This window comes from Myotis nattereri (genome assembly GCF_964212035.1).
Source record: "Myotis nattereri genome assembly, chromosome: 3".
NCBI classification, from domain to species: Eukaryota; Metazoa; Chordata; class Mammalia; order Chiroptera; family Vespertilionidae; genus Myotis; species Myotis nattereri.
The window spans coordinates 149,366,899-149,392,852 of record NC_138077.1 but is presented as its reverse complement, the minus strand read 5'-3'; the positions used below and the strand labels follow the sequence as shown (position 1 = coordinate 149,392,852).

General features: G+C 39.3%; 1 protein-coding gene across 1 annotated transcript; it reads right to left on the bottom strand.

Moving 5' to 3' along the window:
• Positions 1–567: 567 nt before the first annotated feature.
• On the bottom strand, positions 568–24,754 carry LOC308516714 (guanylate-binding protein 7-like). Its single transcript, XM_081087773.1, has 13 exons — positions 24,713–24,754; positions 20,430–20,625; positions 15,445–15,572; positions 11,920–12,029; positions 11,515–11,711; positions 9,295–9,540; positions 8,131–8,411; positions 6,153–6,365; positions 4,993–5,095; positions 4,471–4,667; positions 3,570–3,624; positions 2,088–2,266; positions 568–1,001 (listed from the first exon to the last, which is right to left on the bottom strand). The coding sequence occupies exons 2-13, from the start codon at positions 20,617–20,619 to the stop codon at positions 912–914; spliced, it is 1,989 nt and encodes a 662-aa protein (XP_080943899.1). The 5' UTR covers positions 20,620–20,625; positions 24,713–24,754; the 3' UTR covers positions 568–911.
• Between the last annotated feature and the right edge of the window lie 1,200 nt (positions 24,755–25,954).

The window sequence follows — 25,954 nt, the reverse complement described above, 5'->3', positions numbered from 1 at the left end:
TGAGCCATAGACTTCTTGTCAGGAGTGATGATCAATGTGTCCCATGGCTTTGTTCACTTCCATTATCTTTGCCCTAAGTCAGTGATGGCGAACCTTTTGAGCTCGGCGTGTCAGCATTTTGAAAAACCCTAAATTAACTCTGCTGCCATGTCACATATAGAAATTTTTTGATATTTGCAACCATAGTAAAACAAAGACTTATATTTTTGGTATTTATTTTATATATTTAAATGCCATTTAACGAAGAAAAAGCAACCAAAAAAATGAGTTCATAGGTTCGCCATCACTACCCTAACTAAGTTCACAATACCCCAACCCTATCCCCAAACCAAAGGAAACCCTTGAGCAATAGTATAGGACTGAGGATGTCTAGTGGGGTGAGGTATATGAGAGAGAGCAAGTCTAACCTGAACAGAACCCGCCTGCTATCTCCTCATTGTAAAAAGCGTCCCATTATACAATTTAATGTGTCTCTAGATTCAATATGCCTGATTTCAAATATTGGATCCAGTTAAGAATCATGCTAATCACTCTTACTATAATTAAGCATGAATTGAATCACTTTGTCAAAAAAAACCATTGTCTTCACAGTTTATTTCTTCTTTACAAACTTTATGTTTCAACAAAATTGCAAGCATCAGCCCTAGCCATTTTGGCTCAGTGGATAGAGCACTGGTTCACAGAAACATTGATGTTTCTCTCTCTGCCTGTCCCTCTTCCTTCCGCTTTCTCTAAAAATCAATGGAAAAAATATCCTTGGGTGAGGAGTAAGGAAACAAAACAAACAAAAAAATTATAAACATCATGCTTCCAATTTTAGTTCAGAGGCAACTGTTTGACATTCAGAGGTTGTTCCCTCTGGGGGCTGGGGAGTGGAGGGAGCTAGTTACGAAATGATGATCCTGGGATTTTTACAATATGTTACATGATCCCTTGGACTGTAACTCATTTTCAAGTTTCTTGTTCTTCTCGAGAAGCCATTCAATTTTCTGCTCAGATTCCTAAAAGAAAAAGTGGAGACTGAACTCACACAATTTAAAATGTTTCTCACATTTGCCAAATTATTTCCCCTGCCAATGCCTATGTTATGAGTTTTTCAAATTTATTTTTAACTATGTGCCTTTCTTAACTTCTACCATATCACTTTCTCCTATGCCAACCAATAATATTTCTGGGCTTTATTTAGCTACAGAAATGTTCTTTCTTATAGTTTCTAAAATATTAGTGACCCAGATCCTATTCTTGGTTTTCTTCACCCACATGCATCATAGGGTTCCTGGAAAATAAATCATTTTTTCCCTCAACTCTGATCTAGGTGGTGTGGATTCTCAAATATATATCTAAGAAGGTGAGAAAGATTAGTGAATTCCATTGGGAAGTTTACTATATAATTCAGAATCATGGCAGATGATTGATCAGGAAACTTAATACAACTCTCCAAAACTTGGTGGCAAGGTAACAGAAATAAGTTGAAGAGATCAGGGCCTGTGCCAGTCCATATTGTATTTTTGGATGGACATCTGGACTCAACAATGACTCAGTAGAGCCTGGAGAACAAGAAGATACAGGCAGCCTGGGTATGTAATTACATGGTTAATTCTGTAGCTGGTCACAGAGTCTTACTTCATTAGGGTGCCTGCAGAGATAAAGTTACACCAGGTACTGAGGAAACAAAAATACCTTGAACTCCACTCAGTCAGATAGACAGAACAGCTATTCTTCCACAAGGCAGGACTCAGAAACGATGCTTATCTCTCATGATATTACAATTTCCTTATTTAAAAATAAGATTATAATAGCACTTAGAACATAATATAACAATTAGATGACAGAATGACCGTAAAGCCATTGAATAGTGCCTGTTAATGAACAATTATTATTTGTGATGTAATCATAAAGGATTCCATGAGATTTTATCCTGCAAGTATTATCCTTTAGTAACCAGAGATGGTAACAGGTAGAAGCAGTAAGAGAATGTAGAGTCTACAAGTGATTGGGCTAGAAAAACGACATAATGTTCTACTTTCTAAGCAACATTTTTGATTCTGTACAGTTGAAGTTAAAATGGCGATGACAGAATTGAATACCTGAAGTTTATGTTTTGCATTCCTTGCTTCCTCTGCCCTTTCCTTCTCCATCTCCTCAAGTCTTTTCACGTGTTCCTGATAATTCTTTTCTGTCACTTCCCACTTCTGTTCATTCTTTTTTTGTACTTCCTCCAACATTTTTCTTGTAGTTGCTTCAGATTCAGCCTTTATACGTTGCACTGACAAAGAAAAATAAGCAGAGAAACATGAGGGTGAAATTGTTATGGCTTATTTTGCCTTCACCTCATCTTTTTTGTTTTATTCTTATTTCATAGAGAAAACCTCTTGTGATAGCTTTTGCACTGAGGAAGCAAAAGACAACTGTAAACAACAGTTAAAAATCTCCTTGAACTATGAACTATACTTGCTACAAACTATTATTTGCACTACAATAATGATTTCCAGTGCATTAATGTTGCTGACAAAATTTATAGGGTTTCCCATATATCTGGAATTTTTATTTTTATTTTTATATCTTGAACAGCTTTACTGATGTATAATGGTAACACTATTTACTGCCAAATGCATTTTTATCTATCTATTATACTTGTATACACCTGACAAACCAAACCACAATCAAGTTAGGAACATACCTATGACTGAAACATCTCCTCATGCCCTTTGGCCCTCCTCCTGAACATAAAATCTCATCCCCATCACTAGGAAAAACCACCAGCCAGTTTCTGTGACTAGAGAATAGTTTGCTTTTTCTGGAATTTTACATAAATGGAATCATACAGTATGTAGACTTTTTTGTCTGCCTTCTTTCACTCAGAATATTTATTTCTGTAACATTGTTTTATGTATCATTAGTTTATTCCATGTTATTGCTCAGTTGTATTTTTTTGTATTGATATGTTAAATTTTGTTGTCCATCTATTGATGGACACTTGGCTTGTTTCCAGTTATTGGCTATTACCAAGAAAGCAGCTATGAACATTTTCAAACAAGTTATTGTATGTACATAAAATTTCATCTTTACTGAGGATATATCTAGGAGTAAATGATTAGATGGCATGGTAGGTTTTTATGAAACTTTTTCAGAAACTGACAAACTGTTTTCCAGAGCAATTTACCATTTACATTCCCATAGCAGGGTATAAGGGTTCCACATCCCCACCAACACTTGAGATGTTTAGTCCTTTTAATTTTAGCCTTTCTAGAAATGCATAGTGGTATCTCATTGTGGCTTGAATTTCCACTTTTCTTATAAGTAATGATGTTACTAACTAAATTATATCATTTTCCTCTCATACTTGAGATGTTTGCTCTTCCAATAGTGACACATTTGTTGAGTTTTAAGAGTTTTTGAAATATTGTGGATACAGGTCCTTTATCTGTGTGATTTGAAAATAGTTACTTCCAATCTGTGCCTGGCCTTTTCAAATTCAATGAAAAGTCTGCTTTTTCAAAAAGCAGAGTTCTTAATTTTGAAGTACAATTTATTATTTTTATATTCAGGGTGTTTTTAGCTGTTCTCACCTTCAATCTCACGTTGCTTCTCTTTTTCCTGGTATTTCCTCAGTGACTCTTGAAACTAGTGATGCAGTAGAAGTTAGAATTATGAAATAAAGACGATGAGTTTAAGCAAAACCCAGCAATAATGCATTAATTCAATTTAGTTTTACCACCCAAATAACAATCATTGTAGAATTAAAATAGCTCCTTGATGTTTTTGTCCAGTGTTTCCAAACCTTTAGATCTGGTAGTAGGAGTGTGTACCTATGTGCCCTTAGCAGGATCCCACTGGGAGTGGAGAGGGGTTGGGTCTGGGTCAGGCCTGACAACTATGCCAGGAATGTGTTTCAGTCCTAGAGATGTTCCTTGGGAGGGATGGAGGTTTAGTTCTATTTCTCAGTTCCACTGAAGAAGGATGGCTACACCCATGTTATCCATATGGGAACTGCTGACTCTGGAGAACACTGGCAATCAAACTCCAGGTAGGGACAAAAAATGCATTTTCTTTGGACATGTAGAAAGAAGCAGGCTGATGTGGAAACAAATGCAGCAAATTTTAGAATTTTCACCAACCATATTTCCTATCATGTGTAATCTGAGACTTTGAGACCAGTTAGCACTATATCAGGTAATTTTGATGGGTGTACCAAACATCCTAAGAACTGAAGTCAGTCACTTGGGGGCACAAGGAAACTCTATAATCACCACAAACAGCAGTTCGGAAGCCTGGAGGATGTTAACTGACCTCCCAAAACTCTAGTACCACAGAAGGTGCTTAGTCTTAAAGACTTAGGACTTTAGAATTATCCAATTAACTTGACATTTCAGGGAATCATTGTAACTTTAGTGAAAACTTTTGCTCTTCTCTTCATGAGATACCATGTTACTTATCTTTAGACTTTGCCCACCCCGCGCCCAGACTTACACTCTGTATGTACTCCTCCATTTCTTCCCGGTTTTTTCTCTCTTCATTTTCTCTTTCTGTTTTCATCTTCTCCTTCAGTAGGGCTATGTTTTTCTTGAAGCTTCTCTCTTGAGCCTCCATTTTTTGCTGTGTTTCATTCAGTGTCTGCATTAGAAGCTCCTGTTTCCTTTCCACTGCCTCCTTCTTGGCCTGTTCAGCTGTTTCACAGTGGTTTTACAGAGAGAAAATAACAGCTCTACCTAGCTGTACTCGTCAAAGGTAAGAGACTAAAAGGTTTTATAATGTCGAGAGGAATCTCTGAATATTCTTACTAACAATACCAGCAAAACATGCTTCAGAATACAATGGAAAGGCACTGATTGCCTGAGGGAGCCATTAAAACTCACTGGTTATTTTTAGATTTAGCCAAGTTATTCTAATCCTTTTGTGGAAACACCTTGTTTCAAGAAGGATTTGCTCTCACACATTGAGGGGCGCTGCAGGAACCCCCCTGCCCTCTGTGACCACAGCTCTGCCCTGTACCTGCTAGAGCCTTCTCCCCAGCAGTGAGGGCCTTGTCAGCCTGCAGGATGGATTCCTTTGTTGCAGCCTGTGACTGCTTGAAGTTCTGGAGGACCTCCATTGCCTGAGGAAACAAGGAGCACAGACTCTTCTTGCTGGGAATTCATTGTTCAACAAAACTGAAAAATTGACCCTGTAAATTGGTCATCTTTCTTAGGATCCCACAATGGTTCCCCTCATTCCATGGCCATAGTAAAAACTCCAATCACTTTAGTTAGAATAAAACGCTTTTTGCAACCTCTTTCCCAACTCTATAGTCCCTGTCCTAATGATGTCAGCCACCACTCACCTCAGGTTATAGACAACCTGGTTTATGTGCCATTCTACAAACACTCCTCCTCAATTGTTTGCAGGATCTGCAGATTATTTTTCTTCTGACTGGATGCTCATCTACCCTTTCTTCACTCATATCATTTATTGATACTTCAACTTGTACCTTCTACCTCCTCTTCCAGGCAGCTTTGCTGAACTTCCTTCTGAGATTTGACTGGATGCCATGTGCATATACCTACCCTGCCACCTGTACCACTTACTGACTGTGTGTTCTTAGGTCACTTATTACCTTCTCAGTGAATATCATTTCTCAATTGTATGATGGGGATGACAGTAGAACCTAAAATCATACTATTCTAAAGATTGAATTGATAATCAAAACAGAGCACCTAAGAATATACTTGGTTTAGGAAATGTGTGCTCAATATATACTTGCCATCACCATCATTTTTATTACTATTTGTGTATACCTGTATGATAGCCATTATCCCCCACATCTGATTGACTATTTATATTTCCTTTTTAGGCAAGATCATAAGCTTCTGGAGAATATTGTTTTTTAAATTATGTATCTGTTATACACAGTGCAAAACTATTACATTGTTTCCTAAATGAAAGGCATGTTCTCTTTTATCTACATTCTTGATAATAAATCTTATATATGGGAAAAAGATTTCTTATTTATTTGAGTATTTAACTAACTGTGGATATAGAAGATAAAGATGCACAGATATCACCATGCTTTGCTCTCTCTTCACAAATGGCCCTGCGATCTTAGATTTTCAAAACGACACACAAAGACTCTGTGGCCTCCTCTGCTGGTCTTCCCCCCTCTTTTTATTGCTCACCTTCACTCCTTTCCTGGGCACCAGGGTATAGGACTGTTCAAGCTTGTCTATTGCTTCTAAGTAGAGCTTGTATCCATCAGGCACAGAGAACATTCCTCTTGAAATACTTTCCATCAGGGGTTCTGAAAGCTGATTAAGCTGAGCCTGGCAATATTTGCCAGATGCCTCTTCATTCTGCAGCAAGAAATCTTTCCGCTTTTTCTCTATGATGTCCTGCCAGGGAATATTGAGAAGTACAAAGGAAAGAGGCTCTTAGAAGGGAAGTCCCCACTGTGATCCTCTTGGAAGAAACAGGTGGTCTGGAGCATGGAATCACAGAGCAGCATCAAGAAGCTAATTTAGTCTAAGACCAATTCTTTGGGTGACCTGTGGGAATTTCCTTAATTCTCTTGGGTTCATGCTGAACATTTGTGAAATGATGAGGAGGTTTGTAGACACAAACTCCATGGTTCCTTTATTTTTTAAATTGAGTTATAATTGAGATATTACATTATATTAATTTCAGATGTACAACATGATTTGATGTTTGTATACATTGCAAAATGATCACCCCAGTGTCTAGTTATTATCTATCACCTTATGTAGTAACAAAAATTGTTTTTCTTTTCATTAGAAGTTTTAAGTTAGACTCTGTTAGCCAATTCCAAATATGCAATCCAGTATTATCAATGGTTCCTTTATCAGTCGTAGTATTAACAGAGGTCCATCCATTGACAATGAGGAATGGAAAGTTCAATATGACTGGAAGTAGACTTTCCTCTGCAAATTAGTATTACTATAAGTAAAAATATACACACATTAAATAAATTGTACACTAATGAAGTAAGTGGTCATTGAACAGAATTTTCAACTCCTCATGAATTATTTCAATGAGGGTTTAATTGTGTAAAATTATAAGATCTTTAATTTTTTTGTTATACTTGAAACATTACAATCCTGTTGGTTTTCTTCTTCTTCTTCTTCCTCTTCCTCTTCCTCTTCCTCTTCCTCTTCTTCTTCCTCTTCCTCTTCCTCTTCCTATTCCTCTTCCTCTTCTTCTTCTTCTTCTTCTTCTCCTTCTCCTTCTCCTTCTCCTTCTTCTTCTATTAATCATGACCCAAGGATATTTTCCCATTGATTTTTTTTAAAGAGAGTGGAAGGAGGGGGAAGAGATAGAGAGAAACATCAATGTGAGAGAGATACATCAATTGGGAATCAAACCTGGGACCCTTCAGTCCATGGACCAATGCTCTATCCACTGAGCCAAACTGACTAGGGTGTGAAGTGAGAGTTTTGTAACTTATAGAATGGCCAATGACAAATTCAAAGACAAGATGAATGTGCTTATGTTAAATAGAATTATGTTGTTCTCAAGAGTTTTCTGTTCTGGTATCCATACACTACAGTCCCTAGGGCTGTGAATATGCTGAATATTGATCCATGATTAGATTATCATATGGCACAGGTTGACATTAAGAAATGGAGATTACTCAAGTGTGCACACCTAAGTACATCAGCTCTTTAAAAGAAGTTTTCTCCAGTTGGTGTCAGACAGGTAGTAAAAGATATGAGAAACAAGATAGGGATATAATGCACCATTGCTGCCTTGAATATGTAAGAGCAGTTCCCATGAGCCTCCTTATGATATGTTAGTTTCAGGTGTACATTTCCATCTTGTTTTCAGCTATTGGTACACAGAGCAGAGTACCCATACATCTTGTGATAGGAACTCAACTGAAGAATTGTGAACTAATAAATGTGTTTTTTGCAAACTGATAATAAGCACACATTAATTTGTTTTGCTATAATAGAAATAAGGAGCCAATTATTCAGAAAAAGAATGAATAGTAGTCTATAGTCCACTATAGACTACAGTCAATCACATGAATTTAAGCTCTTTTAAAATGGAAAACACATGAACTATGGGTCAAAAAGATAATGTCGGGGCATCAATCGAGAAAAACAGGAATTAGGAAGGATATATGCTAAGACATATTACCATAAGCTTTTCCTGGAACCCCTGCTTTTCATCCATAATGGAGCACTCCATGAAGATCTCAAGGGCTTCCTTCTCACAAGCTGCATGCAGGTCCAGCAGCTCCTGCAGCGTGTCTGTGGGGAAGCTCACTCTCTGGGCCATCTGCTCGCTGTAGTGGTCAGCTGCCTTCTGCATGGCTGCTGAGTTCTCTTGTTCAGCCAGAGTTGTCACTGCATTTTCCAAACAAGGCACTGCTCCACTGTTGATGGCATCCACATAGGCCTTTCCCAGAGTCCCCAGCCCTGAATGACACATGATATTCAGGAAATGGACAGGAAGTTCTCACTCATGCTTTACAAACTTTACAGATCAGCATTCTAACAGTAACAAAAACTTTACTGAAATGAAAATTTCTGGCTTCTCTTTTTCTTTTCCTCCTTACCCTCATCCTTGTCTCCTCCTTTTTCTTCCACAAATCCACTTCTTTATAATAACATCACTATGTCTCCTATACACTTTCCCTTTTATGGTTCTCACATTCATCACAGGATAACATAAACTTAAAGATCTCAGCCAATATGTTCAAGGGTCTTCTAGATACATTTCCCAATTGAAATAAAATTAAAGAGGGTTTATGTTACAGGTCAATAGATAGTTTGTGGAAAAAATTTTCCAATGAAAATTTATAAAAAAATTATTAAGAATTCCAGGAATCTCAGCCACATATTTGGCTTAATATTTGTATGTCTGCTCAGGTAGTATATCTGTGAATCTAGCCCTGCACATAAGGCTATAGTGAACTTTTCTTCTCAAACTCTAATGAACATTCAGAGCCTTATATTCTGCTGTATATTTTTTCTAACTGGTGTAAATTCTCAAAATATCTTGTGTATCCTCAACAAGACACACTCATCTCATTGGTCTTATCATCATCATGCAGATTCCTCTCCTTAACAGCAGCTTGTGCTGATGTCATTAGTGTATTAGTTTCATGAGATACAGTGGGCTTCAACAATCCCTCATATTGGAAAACTTGTATGAATAAACATGCATTTTTATGTGTGGCATTTATCTACTATACCTTTTTCATATTACATAGAGAAGGAAACAAAACTGCTGAAAAACCCTGGGTACAATCACACACAATGAACTGCAGAGAAACATGCTGTAACAAAGGAGACTCACGCTTTCCATTGACAATGATTCCCTCTCTAAGAGTCTTGGTTTTTGCAACTGTGAAGATATAGTTACAGAAATTTTTGGATTGCTCCTGGAAACTGAATTCTAGTTGGTTTTCTGACACCCCATCCATACGGTGTAATAATTTTTTGTCAGTTGTAGGCCGGTCCAAGGTAAAGCACTTTCGCTTTGGAAAGAACTTCCTGATATATTCTCTAGGGATGTTGGCTTGCTGGATTTTGGGATCCTCCCCTGTAGAGAAGAAAAAAGAGCAGTGATTGGTGAGACAGTCTTCAGAAAAGGATGTTCATTTCCATGGTGCTTGCATAACTCCTATTTAATCATCAAATCAACATAATGATAATCTTCCCAAAACATAGATTTGTGAGTGTGTGTGTGTGTGTGTCCAGAACCAGTAGTAAAAGAAATACTTCTGAGGAAGAAGAGGAAGAAGTTATCCCATCTGAAGAAACTTTTGATTGTTTTTCTTAGCCTTTCCATGATTTTCAATGGCTTGACTATTTATTAGGTATTTTTGAATAATAGGTTAATCCCCAAAATTGTCAGAAATACTTTTGATATTATAGTCCACATGTCAGAAATATAATGTGGGCTCTAAAGTAAAGACAAATATTTCTTGGTAGATATATGAAAATATATGATATTGTTCGGAAAAATATCATGTGGAGGACAAACAATCCATGAGTATTTAAACTCCAGCAAATCATTTTGGAGGCGAAGATTGCATATAGAACTTTATATTATAGTCCTATGGTCAGACATATAATGTGAGTCAAATATTTCCTGGTAGACATATGGAAATTTATGATATTGCTTGGAAAAATATGATGAGGAGTACAGACAATAATAAGAACAACTTCTAAAAATTAGAGTAAAAAATACAAACAACTGGGGTGGGGCTTGGGTGGGGAAAGATTAAACAGGGAATATATATATAGACCATGGACACAGACAATAGAGTGGTGAAGGCAATAGAGGGGTGGGTGTGGAGTGGAGGGGGTCAATGGGAAAAACAAAAACAAAACAAACAAAAAAAAAAGAAGCAAAAACAAACGGGACATCTGTAATACTTTCAACAATAAAGATTAGAAAAACCAAAGCAGGAATTCCTAACTTGGTATCAACAGGTAAAATTATGTGCTACATAAACTCCATGATGTGTGCATATAGGAGAGGGAGAGAGAGAGAGAGAGAGAGAGAGAGAGAGAGAGAGAGAGAGAGAGAGAGAGAGAGAGAGAGAATAGCAAAATTTACTTGGGGAGAATTTATATGGTTTTCAAAGGAATCTTTGATCACATAAATGTTCAGAAAATCTGCAATAAATGAATTTGAATGGGGAAAATACAATATAAATATGTTCACAGACTTTTTAGCAGATAACATCAACAAATAAGGTTAACCTAATGTCACTTGGAGAAGTCACCTGTTCTCTATATCAGACTATAGTGGACATGACAAGGTCACACAGAGTAATTCTGGGATTATATCAGCTGTTCAATAAATGATTTTAGAATGAATAAACAAATGATTAAATTAACAAAAATGGACATGCTTCTCGGCACCACTCATTTTCCTCTTGGCTAAATGTATTCTATATAATGAATGTTTCATATGAACATGATAATAGGCTATGGACTGAAGAGAGTGATGTTATAACAATGAGATAATGAAGGATTTGACAGTCTTACTGGAGGGATATGTTAAATTTTTGGGAAACATTTTATATATATACATATGATGTAACTATGCAGGCTATTAAAAGAGACTACATAAAATATATTTAAAAAATAAAGTCATTTGATAACTTTGTGATTCTGTGTTAACCATCATCCATAGTGATGGGAATTTTTCTATAAATAGAAGCAGAGGAGCACTAAACTTAATCAGAAACACAAGTATTTGAGCCTTAAGAAGTCTTAGCATTGGTTGTTATCCTCAAAATTTTTTCATGGTGTCAAATTTTCTAAAATCTTTGGTCTAATATTGGGTTCTCCTTCCTTAGTCAGCTTAAATCCTGGTCACTGGACTATTTTTAGTAATAATAACAATTGAAACCATACCCATCTGTCATACCCATAACACCATTAGCATGGGCCTCAGTGCAATATAAAATAAAGATTATATTGACGTAAAGTGCTAAATGACAGGGCTCAGTTAATCCCACCTCCTACTGAACCCTCTACCACCCAGACCATCCTCTGATACCTGGAACCAACTTCAAGGCATTCTCCAGGTACTCATCTTCAGTGATAGTCCATCCATCTAACTCCAGCTCCAGTGTGAAATCCCGGACAACCCAAACAAAGTCTGGAAAGAAACTTGCAAACTCGGCAGAGTCACCTGCTTCACCAGAGATGGGAGACGACTTTGTCCTGATTAGCTTTGTTAGTTCAGTCACATAGCTGGGATCTTAGCTAAGGAATGAGAAGTGCTCTATACCAAAATTTCCAGATCTCACCCAGAAATCATTTTTATTAACATTCCCATTCACCCTGTGTCCCTTTTTGCTCAATCATGAATATTGACACAAGGAAAAGCAACAACAAAATAGTCTCAGTTACATTCCCATAGCCTCCATGACACATGTTGGTTTGGTTCCTAGAAGGATACTGCAGCTGCTCCAGGGCCTGGTGGTTGATGGTGCTCATGCTGTTGTAGACAAACATGCTGCTCAGAAGCACGGCCAGGGCAAAGATCCACGAGTCATTTTTTGAGTCACCCTAGAAAGTGCATTATAGTAGAGCATTGGGTATCTTCTCTTCAATCACCCATTCAGTTGTTCATGCACTATGTAGGCTCTACTATAACTAAACAGTAGGGTAAATAACAAACACTGTGGAGACAGTGATAAATTTAAACCTCATTTTTTGGTTTTGACATTGACTCCTCTCAAGGTCTGAGTTCTTTAGCAATTAAAAGAAGTGAATGACACTGTAAATGTGTGTCAAATGTTTAAAACAGTTCCAAGAACATAGAAGCATGCAACGATAAGTGGATAATAATTTTTTTTGTTAGTTTCTCTTGACCATGAGCTTATTGGTGACACAAATACTAGTCAATTAAATTCACTAACTTCTCACTGTGCATCTAAAAAATGCCAGATACCACACTTACTGTTGTGGATATAAAATTTCATAGGGCAATCTCTGACCTCCAGAGATGACTTCCTGGAGGTGCAAATATACCTGGCAACATGTAAATGCATCCAAGGTGATCAACTCTGCCAGGAGTGCAACCCAATGTTACAACATAAAAGACAAAGGGGGAATGCAAAACCCAGAAAACTTACTCTGTGATTTCAGAGCAAGAAGGGATTGTGTCTGAATGAGATACAATTCTATTAGGTTGAAAGTAGCTGGGCTTTAAAGAAGGTGCAGAATGTGGAACTGTGGAAAGAAAGAGACCATGTAGATGGAAGGATCTATAGAAGCCAATCAGAATAGTCAGAAAGTGTGTTCATACAAAGGTATAACATGTTATTTTATTTGATTGAAGTAGTGGCTATGTATGTGGTAAGAATAGATGATGAGTCTGAACATAACATTCAAGGTAAATCATGAGTGATGTTTGGCTCCTTTACAAATGTAATTAGCTAAAAAGAAGAAGGTTTATGTAAACTATAATCTGTTAGCAATCTGTATATCATCTTGGGTTTACACTGAGGTGAATACTGAGTACTTTGAACTTGAATTATGCTAATAAGCCAATCAGAGAAAGATAAGTACCACATGATTTCATTCATATGTGAAATCTAATGAACAAAATGAACTAACAATCAAAATAGAAACAGACTGCTTGGCAGGTGTTGCTCAGTGCTTGAGCATTGACCTAGGAACCAAGAGGTCACTGGTTTGATTTTTGGTCAGGACATATGCCCAGGTTGTGGGCTCAATCCCCCAGTAGGAGTCATGCAGGAGGCAGCCAGTCTATGAAGTTTCTCTCTCATCCATGTTTCTTTCTCTCTATCCCTCTCCTTTCCACTCTCTCTCTCTCAAATCCATAAAAAAACATATAAAAATAGAGACAGACACATAAATAGAGAGCAGGCTGACAGGTATGTGTGTGTGTGTGTGTGGGGGGGGGTATTGAGCAAAATGAGAGTATTGAGCAAAAAGTAAGAAAAAGAGAAATAACTCATGGACAGGGCAACAGTGTTGTGATTGTCAGTGGAATGGGATGAGAGAAGTTGGAGGAGGGTATATGGGGAATAAATGGTGATGGACAGATGCTTGACTTGAAGTGGTAAACTCACAATATAGTATACAGATAATGTGCTGTAGAATTGTGCACCTGAAACCTGTATAATTTTGATTATAGAGTGGCACCCCAATAAATTCAATAAAAAAATATTAAAATTCAGAATATTTAATTCCTGCCCCTACTCTTTTTTCAGTAATGGAAGCCAAAGACCACTGTGCTACTATCACTTTAGAATTTGGCTAGTACAAATAAGGACACAAGATTGACTGCAAATAGCACAGCAATGAAAAAATACATAAAAATATAACATCTACACTAATAAAAGACAAACATGCAAATTGACCATACCTTTGCTATGCCTTAAGCCATGCCCGCCAGCCAATCAGATGACTATATGCAAATTAACCCAACCAAGATGGCGGCTGGCAGCCACGGAGCTGGAGCAAGCAGGAGGCTTGGGTTGCCCCTGGCGATGGAGGAAGCCAAGCTTCTTGCCCACCCTGGCCAGCTCTAAGCTCCACTCAAGGCTTCAAAGTTTCAATTATAGAAGGTAAATAAGTCCCAGATTAAAAAAAAAGAAAAGGAGAGGCTGGGAGCTTCCATCACCAGGGGGCTTGACCAGCCTGAAAACAGCCATCAGTTCCTCACCCAGGCTGGCCAGGCACCCCAGTGGGGACCCCCACTCTGAAGGGGGTGTGACCAGCCTACAAACACCCATCAGCCCCTCACCTAGGCTGGCCAGGCACCCCAGCAGGACCTCCCACCCTGATCCAGGACACCCTTCAGGGCAAACCAGCTGGCTCCCATCCATGCACCGGCCTCTATCCTATATAATAAAAGGGCAATATGCAAATTGACCTTAACAGCAGAATGACTGGGAATGGCTGGTCACTATGACACACACTGACCTCCAGGGGGCAGATGCTCAATGCAGGAGCTGTCCCCTGGTGGTCAGTGCGCTCCCACATGGAGGAGATCTGCTCAGCCACAAGCCAGTGGCTGCCAGCACAGCGGTGGTTGTGGGAGCCTCTCCTGCCTCCTCAGCAGTGCTAAGGATCTCTGACTGCAGCTTAGGTTTGCTCCCCACTGGCAAGTGGGCATCCCTTGAGGGCTGCCGGGCTGCCAGAGGGATGTCTGATTGCCAGCTTGGGCCCAATCCCCCGAGGAGCAGGCCTAAGCCAGCAGGTGGTCATCCCCTGAGGGGTCTCAGACTGTGAGAGGGCACAGGCTGGGCTGAGGGCCCCCCCCACCCCCCGCCAAGTGCACAAATTTTTGTGCACTGGACCTCTAGCTTATGTATATTTTTGGTGGGTCTAGCTCATGAATTCATAGAAGTCAGGGAGGAATTCATGTCTAAAACCCAGAGACTTGGACTAAAACCTTAATTAATGTGTCTGGAGTAGCTGAATGTTTTGAATATTATTTAAATATGTTATTCTACTGAAATATCATTTTCATGTTTCCTGCCTTTCAGCCCATCAGTCACACACACCTTAACTGGTAGAGTACATTGATCCCATAATTATAGCTTCCTCCTGGATATTTTTTGTATCCTGAAGACTGGTTAAATATGTCACTCCTTGTATGCAGGTTACCCAGTAATGTTAACACCGCATATTTCTTATCTCCTAATGAGGCTCTGGGCCTTTTCCTTAATCATGCATATCTATAGTGGTTAACACAAAACCCTAGAATTTAGATGCCCAATAAGTGTTTGTTATCTTGTACCTTTTGACCAACTACAAAAATCAGAACATCTATACCTAATAAGGAAAGTATTGAGTTTCCAAGAAAGAAAATTCAAGAAAACAAAATTTAACCTCATTATTCTTAATAAGATCTGTAGTTTACAGAAATATTTCATAAAAAATGAATTGTGGTTGCCAATTAAAATGTATGTGAATTATCAAGAACAAATAAGACTCTTTGCCTTACCTTTTCCACATCACCCAGGCCCTCAGTGTCCAGAAGAACCAGAGTGTGGTTGGGCTTCGAGGGGTGGGGTACACACCACATCCAGATGCCCTTGGTTTCAGACCGCACTGTGGAGCCCAGACAGAATCCTGCGAAGTTAGAGGAGAAAGCTCTTGTATAGAACAAGAGCAGATAGTCCAGGCTTCCCATAGATTACATTGGTTAAAGTTATCAGAATGTGAGTGCCAGGCTGGGAGAAAGGTTGCTTAAGTTTCAGCAAGGACAGCCTATCCAACCTTTATGCATGTGAAGGACCTTCTCAAGAAACACTCTCTGTTCCCTATTCACTTCATACTATCAATGGTTCAAGCTATGTCACATTTCAGAATTACTATAACCTCTATTGACCTTTATATTTTTTTCTGACATTGACGAGTTCCCTTGTCCTTCAGGTTCTGGTGGAATTCCACCAGTGGGAGGTGCCAGCATGAGACTAGAGGTCAGAAATATGGTCCTCTCACTTCCCCTTGGGGAGTTTTGGTGTCCCAGTGCCTCTGTTCCTCTCAGTGGGTCACAGCCCTTTCATTTCACTCCATCCAAAAGTGCTGGTCTTTGCCACATTCTGGTGTCACATTTTGCTTGTCCATTCAGGCTATAGGAGTGACTATAGTTGCCTGGCCATTGCTTTTGCCACACTCTGGGTGCTTCCTCATCTCAAGTTAGTTCTCTGTGACCTGCTTATGACCTTGTATGAGTCCCTCTATTAAACATTCTTTAGTTACCCCTTGAGAGGTTCTTGTGTTTCCTGCCAGGAACTAGATTGATAATTAGCTTTGTTGGATTTTCCTTCCCTTTTATTCCTGTATTTTTCTCATTTTAAAGGAAATGATGAGTTTTGTTTTGTTTTTTATCCCTGACTCAAGTGGGGATATGATGAAAGTGAAGGCAGAAAATACCTGTGAAAGGTGCTAGCTCCTCTTTCAAAAGGCTTAAACCAACAGGTAGGGAGCATGTGAAGGATATGCCCAAGAACCTGTGTGTGAAATACCTTGTCCAACAGTTCAACATTATTAACATCCACCATAGGCCAATGTTTCCTTCAATGGGGTCTAGAAACGGACATGATGGAATGTGTAAGGACGGTTGCTTCATCTTGGCTCAGGCCATTCTATTTCCACATCCAGCAAGTTCTCCATAGAGAGGTGTAAAGCCTGAGATGGTCTGCATTCTTCTACACTGGGATAGTATTTGATTGTTTAGTAATACAGTGTAATCTGAACTCCCAGTTCTCCCAGTGAGAAAAGTTAGGTATAATTAAAGATTGTCATTCTCAGTTATGAGAGGTAAAAACTCATAAAGAAAGTTATCAACAAGGGGAGAAAGTAGTGACCTAGTTTTGCTCCTAAACCTTGACTGGGCATAAATAATTTTGTTTTCTTTTTTTTTTTCTGTTCTAAGAATGGGTGGTAGAGTCACAATTTAGATGTTGTTGTTTTTCCATTTAAAGTTTACTTTCAACATTATATTGTATTAGATTTAATTGTACAGCATAGTGGTTATAGTTAGACAATCATATACTTTGCATAGTGTTCCCACTGATATTACAAGGACCCATTTGGCATTATACATAATTATTACAATATTATTGACTATACCTAGATGTGTTAAATTTTTTGGTGGTTGGGACCTCCTCAGCAATGAAATAGCACCTTGTTATTACCTGAGGTTATCTTGAGTAGAATTAAAAGGATGGTGTTGAAACTCCTTAACTGACCTCTCTCCCTTAGTGTTCTCAAAACTTTAACCCTAAAAAAATACCTATTAATATTTTAAGACAAAAAAAAAGTGTTCTTCCCTGATGATTGGTCTAGAATTTCTCTACAGGAAAGACCAAGACAAAATGTTTTGTTAGAAACAAATGGGGGGAAAAAAAAGAAACAAATGGGAAAGATTGTAAAGCAAAAAGGAGAGAGGAAGAAAAAAAGGAAAGGGAGAGGAATGAGACAGAAAGAAAGAGACACAGTGGGAGAAAGACAATGAGAGATATTTCTAGGAATCATTGGAGTTCAGTGTATTGAGGTTTAACCCATAATGGTGCTGATCTTATGAGACATAGAGGAAGACATTTGAAAATAAAAATGGTGTGTGGCCCTAGCTGGTTTGCCTTAGTCACGCAGTGGTCGGCAAACTCATTAGTCAACAGAGCCAAATATCAACAGTACAACTATTGAAATTTCTTTTGAGAGCCAAATTTTTTAAACTTAAATTATATAGGTAGGTACATTGTTATTAACTTAATTAGGGTACTCCTAAGGCTTAGGAAGAGCCACACTCAAGGGGCCAAAAAGTTGCATGTGGCTCAGGAGCCGCAGTTTGCCAACCATGGGCTTAGCATTCACCTTGGGGCTGAAGAGTCCCAGGTTCGATTCCAGTCAAGGGCAATGCCTACATTGTGGGCTTGATCCCCAGTAGGAGGCGTGCAGGAGGCAGCCAATCAATGAATCTCTCTCATCATTGATGTTTCTATCTCTCTCTCTCCCCTCTCTCCCTTCCTTTCTGAAATCAATAAAAATATATTTTTTAAAAATAGTGTGTGGTCTTCATAGAGAGAAATGAAGTCTGTACTGAGTTATAGGCAGATTACTCTAAAAATCACTATGAACCCAAAGGGGCAACCTAATAGGAAAGAAAAAATGACTTCAAGAAATAGGAAATTCAGCCGAAATCGGTTTGGCTCAGTGGATAGAGCGTTGGCCTGCGGACTGAAAGTTCCCAGGTTTGATTCCGGTCAAGGGCATGTACCTGGGTTGCGGGCACATCCCCAGTAGGAGATGTGCAGGAGGCAACTGATCGATGTGTTCTCTCTCATCGATGTTTCTAACTCTCTATCTCTCTCCCTTTCTCTCTGTAAAAAATCAATAAAATATATTTTAAAAAAATAGGAAATTCAAAGAGTAAATTAATATGTGAAGAGATGCTCAAACTTTTTTATAATAAGGAAAATATTATGCACTTATATATAAGTCACCAGATCATCAAATTTTAAACATCTTCTACCAAATTTTATGAGGTTGTGGAAAATTCTCAATTACTGCTTATAAACATATACATTGCATATAAAGTTTGAAAAACTGTTTGAGAGTATCTAGAAAGGCTGACAACATATATTGCTGGGGTCCAACCCCAGCAGGTCCAGGGGTTCCCAAAGGTGTAGACGGAGTTGGCGAAGAAGGAATGACACAGAGACAGCGTTCAGTTGATCAGCAGCCTAGCCAGGATCTCTAGCCAGGATCTCCAGCCAAGTTCTGATCTGGATCTCCAGCGAAGTTCTGGTGTTTATTGTCTTGTTACATCCGTATTTATACCAGTTGATTTTAATCCTGTCAATTTCTATTGCAAAGGTTAGGGCGTTTCTTATCTCCATTCCAGGGTGTAAAGATTATGTAGCTTAAGCGTGATTGTTTGTAGTTAAAGTGATTAACTACCCACCTGGCACTTAGTTAAGGAGTTTTATCCCCTCCCTGACTTCAAGGAAAAATCCCTACCTGGGAAAAAACCTTTCTCGGAGAGGTGACCTTGGTTAAAACACACAGCGCTAAGGGGAGCAAACATATTAAGAACAGTATGCTATATACGCCAGGTCCCTTGAAACATATGCTGTGCAGATGTTTCTTTCCTGCAGTGACTGTGTCAAGCAGCAAGGATGGACCGGCTTCCGGCAATATATACTCCATGACCCAGCAAATTTATTTCTGTGTCTGTCACACAAGGTAAGTTTGTGTATTTGTGCACCAGGATATACAATTGAGGAGGTTTATATCAGCATCATTCATAAAAGTAAAAACCTAGAAACAAAACCAATGTTTATTAACAAAAAATGGATAAATAAATTATGGTTATCTTCTCACAATAGCATACTATAAAATAGTGAAAATAAATAAATTACAGATACATATCACAAACTTAATAAAACATAAATTTTTTGTTGAGCAAAAGAAGCAGTATTCCAAAGAATACCTGAATGGACTTCTCTTTATATAATATTTAAGCTATTCTTATAAATGCATACACAGCTTGTAAAACCTCTCTTCAAAAGGAAGAGTGAAAGCATGCACCATGAAAATCAAAACATTGGTGAGCTCTAGTGAGGTGTCAGAGGGTATATCTAGGGCAGTGATGGCGAACCTTTTGAGCTTGGCGTGCCAGCATTTTGAAAAACCCTAACTTAACTCTGGTGCCGTGTCACATATAGAAATTTTTTGATATTTGCAACCATAGTAAAACAAAGACTTATATTTTTGATATTTATTTGATATATTTAAATGCCATTTAACAAAAAAAAGTCAACCAAAAAAATGAGTTCGGGTGTCACCTCTGACACACGTGTTATAGGCTTGCCATCACTAGGGCTTTTGGGTGCTAGTGATGTTTTATTTCATGATATGGACAGTGATTACACAGAGCATCACTTTATGTTTATTAACTTTCTTTATGTGTATGTGTTGTGCACTCTTCTGTGGTATAGCTCACATATTGGAAAATACTTGATACAGAAAAGAGGGTATAATTTAGCAAAGTCTTGCTTAGCAATAAAAAAAAACTGGACTTTAGAACAAGGGAGAGAGGGCATATATAGAATATACTGTTGTCTGTTGTTCCTACCATCCCTTTTTGAAAACAGGACATGTTGAAGAATATTTGTGTCCTAGTTGAAAAGACTGAAGTTTAGGACAAAAGTGATGGGAGAGAAAGGAAGGGAATAATTGCTGGAGCTGAGCTCTTCAGCAGAAAGAGTGGATGGGATCTGGGAACCCCTTGTTACACTGGCTCAAAGAGTGAGATTTTGTGGAACAATGGGGTTTAAGATATTTATTTGGTGGTGATGGTTAAAACTTTTCTGCAGTGGCAGAAGTTAGGCTCTTTAAAAATGACCATGAGAGAGGCATGATCAGCCTCTGTTATTACTATCTCTAAGCAAATGGCTGCTGCCCCAGGACAACACTCACCATGGTTCTGTCCTGCCAGGCGGTTCATCAGGTAGGATTTTCCTGTCCGATACAGACCTGCGATGGCCACCACCACCACAGGCTGAGAGATCTTGCCTAGAATCTCCAGTGCTGTTGGGTTTACTGTCAGCTGATTATTCTGATTTTCCACCAGACAGATGGGGTCCATCATGGTGTAGCCAGAGGCCATGGTGAGCTGTAACCCAAAGGAATAACTCAGTACAACACAAGATCAAGAAGTCATATCTAATGGTTATACAAGTGACATGCTTGTCAGCTTTCTATGTGTGGAACATAAAAGTCAGATTTCTACATTTAGTATGTTTCTAAAAGATAAGTATTTAGCCTAATGTATCAAGGCCTGGCAAAGATTCCTTATGTACATTATCATATTGATCTTTATATAAACCCTAATACAACCTTGCCCATGTGATGCATAGAAGGAATAGAATGAGCAAAACACAACATTGATAATCGATCCATGAGAACATTAACATATTGGGGGTAAGCAGAGGTAGAATGGGAGATGCAGGAGATGAGGAGTGACCAGAGAAGAAATCTGGAGTTCCAGAGTGATTTGGTTTCTTATTAGCCTCATACATTCTCCAAGCACCTACCATGTGCTGGGCACTGGTCTATGTGCTCAAGATCAAGCGGTGAACAAAATGGATACAAATTCCTGCCTCATGGAGTTCTATTCTAGGGAGAGGATGCAAACAATACAGAAAGCAAATAAGCAGCATGCATAGTATATGTATATTAGATGATGGCAAGTGCTCAGGAGAAAACAAGCAGGAACTAAGATAGGGAGCATGGGGGCTGAATTTACATAGAGGATGGTCAGAATAAGCCTCTCAGAAAAAGATAAATAAATGTGCTCTGTGACCTTGAGGAGAACAAATGTAGTGAATCCTGAGAGCTGGAGGGCAAAGGGACAGTGGGAGGCTAATAGTGGGCCTGGCTACCAGCAGTTGGAGGAGGGGAGACTTTGAGAGGAAGAAGAAGACAAAGAATGAAACTCTCTCACGGAACACCACGATACAGATCTTTATAGGACCCAGGGACAGTTGCGAATGCAGGAGTTCATTTATTTAAACTGGATTAAAAGGACATTTTTGTTTCTGGGCTAGCAGGGAAGAGAGGCTGTAGCCAGGGTGTGTTAGGGTGTGCCCAGAGCTGCCAGAGTCCCACAGCTGGGAGAGGTCCTACTTTACTGTTTCCATCACAGTGGGTGTTTCATGCAATCAAAGGACAGAAAGCAGTCAAAGTGCTTTGACTGTGCCTTCACTTTCTCAAGGACAATCCTACACAACATTCATGTGCTCCCTGCTCTCCTAGCTGTGTACACTGGAAAGAGTAATTTCTCTGTCTTAGTTTGTTCTTCCATAAAATGGCAACACTGAAAAAAAATAAAATAAAAACCACACACGATGTATTGGTCATTAAGGTCATTAGGAAGATTAAGTAAATGATAAAATTTATAATGCTCTTAAAATCATGTGTTGCATTCTGAATCCTATGTTAGTATTGATTAAAAATTGAGTATCTAAGAGGGCAGGGAGGTTAAGTTCTAAATGAAGGTGAAGATTTGGCTTTGGACTGAACAGTAACATCTCTTTATCCAGTTGTGAGCATGTGGAGGACACATCCCATGAGTAGGACTCCGGCAGGACAGGAGCAGCACTACCAGCTGAGAGGGAGGACACTTGTGGGGGTGGAGGAGTTCTGTGGGAGAACCCAGAGCAGTCCTGGGATGTCAGAGCACAGATTCTGGAGTGGCTACCAGGCTTCAAATCACTTATGTCAATGAGACTTCGGAAAAGGAACTCACCTCTGTGAGCCTGCATTTCCTTAGTGTGATAGATAAAGCAAGAATTCCTGTCTGACTCATTCCTGTAGGTTCTGGTACACACAGGGGCTCAGTAATTAATGATTACTATAGAGGTAGGCATTGTGTTGAAATGTGTATATATGTTCAGTAAGCTGCAAATTGCCAACAAATAATAAGGTGTCTAAAATCTTTTTCTCAGAAAATAACAAAAAATATTTTATTTATTTATTTTTTATTTTATTTATTTATTTATTTTTGGTGCCCTTGACCGCAATCGAACCCGGGACCCCTCAGTCCTCAGGCCAACGCTCTATCCACTGAGCCAAACTGGTCAGGGCATAACAAAAATTTTTAACACACTTCCTCTGTACCATTTCACTTTTTTGTCTAAAGGTGATTGAGAGCAAAGTTGGGGAGTAAAACATTAATCTTCTAGCGCTTTGATACAACCAGGAGGAATTACAGGGTTTATTTCTTGGACTGAATATTTAAAATTTTTGGTAGAAATAGATAAGTTAACAAAATTTTTAAAAAATGTAAGTAAACTGAAATACCCAATCCAAAAGCTGTTAAATTCAAATGAACAAGTAAAATGAAATAGTTCTCCTGCGTGGAGTTAGTTGGTTTCCAAAGTTCCTCCTCAGGAGAGTCAGTCATCTGAAGTGATGATGCAAACTACCCCAAGCCTTGACTTCTCAGCGAGTATGACAGGACATTCTGAGATGGTTCTTGTAATGCCTGGTAAACAAACACTCTTAGATCTTAGAGTTAGTTCTAACAGTTGGTGATGAATTGAATTATTCTATATCACACAGCTTTGTGCTCTCTTTGGAATATTAAGTATTGTTAAGTACAAAAATAATCAGAGTCAACCTTTCAGGATTTAAATTATCTGTAAGTTAAGGACCGCATTTTCTCTCAGTTTCTCCAGTGCCTGGAGGTGAGGTGGAGATGGTGGTTGTGGTGCAGGGACAGTCTGAAGAGGGACAGGGAGATGGAGGGAGAGACTCCACCAGGAGCCTCTGCAAGTGGATGGGGTTTACTCCATCCATCCCAGGATGGGTTTAGCCCCTTTTGGCATTTGAGAAACATTGCGTTCCTTCTCTCCCCATGGAGGGCTGTTTGTGTAGCCCTGGGAGGGTGCCAGAGGGGCAGCTCACCTTGGAGACAAGTTTGATGAGCACTGGTTGCTTCACAGAGAGGCCTCTGAGCTAAACAGAGACTCTGAGCTGCTGGTAGCCAGGTCCAGTACTAGCATCCGGTTGTCCCATGCCCTCCAGTGCCAAGCATGCACTTCCAGTGTGAGGCTTGTGCTTGGGCACGTGTTGTTGTTATTGTTATTAATGAACGTGTGCCTGGAAGACCTAGTTTAGTGGGAACCTACATGTCTTGGGTGCTGCAGACAGGGGACAGGTTCTTAGCTATCCTAGCTCATCCCTCCTTCACTCCTCCTGCATCTGGCTCCTCCCCATACTGACTGTTCTCTTTGGAATCTAAAAATAATGAAGATATACAGCCAAGTAGTTAAGGGTCGGGTTGATTAAAACCCAAATCAAAATGGAAAGGACACCACCTTTTTTGCTGTTAGAGAAGTAGGTGAGGTGTGAAATTCATGTCAAGCTAATGAGTTCAGAAGCAGTTTCCAGAAAGCAAGTACAAAACTGCTTGAGAGCCCTGACTGGTTTGGCTCAGTGGATAGAGCTTCAGCCTGCGGACTGAAAGGTCCCAAGTTTGTTTCCATTCAAGGGCATATATCTTGATTGCGGGCACATCCCCAGTGTGGGTTGTGCAAGAGGCAACAGATTGATGTTTCTCTCTCATCAGTGTTTCTAACTCTCTATCCCTCTCCCTTCCTCTCTGTAAAAAAATTCAATAAAATATATATATTTTTAAAAAAACTGCTTGAGAGCACAGAGGAGTCAGATAAACAAAATATTGGCTTTAGTGAATTCACTGCACCACAGTGGGTTCTTTAAAGATAAACTTTTTACTAACATATGGGGACCAAATTCTACTTGTAAGGCATAAGAAAGCAGTTGGCACTAATAAAGTGGATCTAGTGGACCTGGGCTATGTTTTATTTTATTTTTAAGAGTTTATTTTAAATTACAGCTAGCATTCAATATTGTATGAATCTCAGCATACTACATAGTGGTTAGAGATTTCTATAACTTAAGAAGTGAAACCCCCAATAGGTCTAGTACCCACCTGGCAGCCTGCATAATCATCACAATATTATTGAGCACATTTCCTAGGCTGTACTTTACATCCTTGTGACAGTTTTGTAACTGCCAATTTGTATCCTTAATCCCTTCCCCATTTTCACCCAGCCTCATCCTTCCTCCCACCTGGCAACCTGAACCTGGGTTACTTCTAAACCAAGAAATACTCTCTGAAACAAAGCTTACATCTTTGACTAAAATGTATGGGATTTTCAAAATAAAGTTCTTACCTGTTTTTTCTCCTCAGTGTAGGTTGGAGTGGTATCTGCCACTTCTCTGTCTTTCACCTGATGGTTGGGTTTTTATTCACCTGTCTGATGTCATGTGACTTTCCGGAATTCCTGAAGACCCATTAATTAGAAGTGAAGGACTTAGAGTAATGTGAAACTGAAAGCACTGAGTACAAAGCACTGATTCAACAACCATCAAAGGAATTTCTGAAAGCTGTAAAAACGGAATGGTACCTGGATTTCACAGAATTTCTTACCTAGTTCAGTTTAACAAAAGCTCTGCTCCTGGTGGGTGTGGTCAACAAGATGTGGCTTCCTTTTCCCTCTTTCATGCAGGATAAGGTGTGTCACTGGGAGAGGCTGGCCACCAGTATTTCTCCTGGCCTCCAGCACTGAGTTGCAGAGACTAAATTCCTGGAGGCTGGAGCTCCCAACCTGCACCCAGCCCCACTCATAGAGTGAAGGCTCTAGCTGATGCACAGCAGGCTAAGATTGCCTGGCCGGCTCACCCTCCCTCTGGCTGACTTGTAGGAAGGAATTTCCACCCTGGTAGAGGCAAGTAGAGAAGACCACAGGCTACCACCCCTGTCCAGGGAGAAGCAGTGGCTCAGAGATATTTTCCCAGGGAGAGAGGCAGTCCCTAATCACAGAGATCTCTGAATTTCTTCCCCAAAGAACTGGTTTTATTTGAAACAGTGTGGGAACTGGAAGAAACTTTATAGCAAATTGACTTTAGAAAAAAACACAAAAGGAGGTTTTCAGCAGGAAGCAAGTGACCCCAGATGGTAATACAAGTCCATATAGAAAAACAAAGAACAGCAGTAAGGGAATTGTGTAATGATAAAAGACAGTGTACATGCAGATTTCCTCTCCTTTCTCTTCTTAAGTGGTTTAAGAAGCAATTGTATATGACAATATGTATATAATTGTATTGCAGGGCCTATTTCATACTTAAAAAGTAATATATTTGGTAATAGCAGAATAAAGGAGCTAAGTGGTTGCACAGCTTATTGAAATAAGGAGATGACATGTGATGTTAACGTGAACTCATAGGAATACAGAGAAACAGAGATTGTAAGAAAGAAAGTTATTATAACACTAGAGGCCCGGTGCACAAAAATTTGTGCACTCAGGGTGGAGCAGGGGTCCCTCAGCCCGGCCTGTGCCCTCTCAAAGTCTGGGACCCCTCAGGAGATAACGACCTGCTGGCATAGGCCTGCTCCCAGGTGGCAGAAGGCAGGC

Bases quoted from the DNA above. Each gene is read 5' to 3' on its own strand.
- LOC308516714 (XM_081087773.1), bottom strand. From the start codon at position 20,619: ATGGCCTCTGGCTACACCATGATGGACCCCATCTGTCTGGTGGAAAAT. The intron at 8,412-9,294 runs GTGAGTCTCCTT...TGTGTCATTCAG, and splicing joins AATCATTGTCAATGGAAAGC to GGCTGGGGACTCTGGGAAAG. The intron at 3,625-4,470 runs GTAAGTCTGGGC...CTGCATCACTAG, and splicing joins TGGAGGAGTACATACAGAGT to TTTCAAGAGTCACTGAGGAA.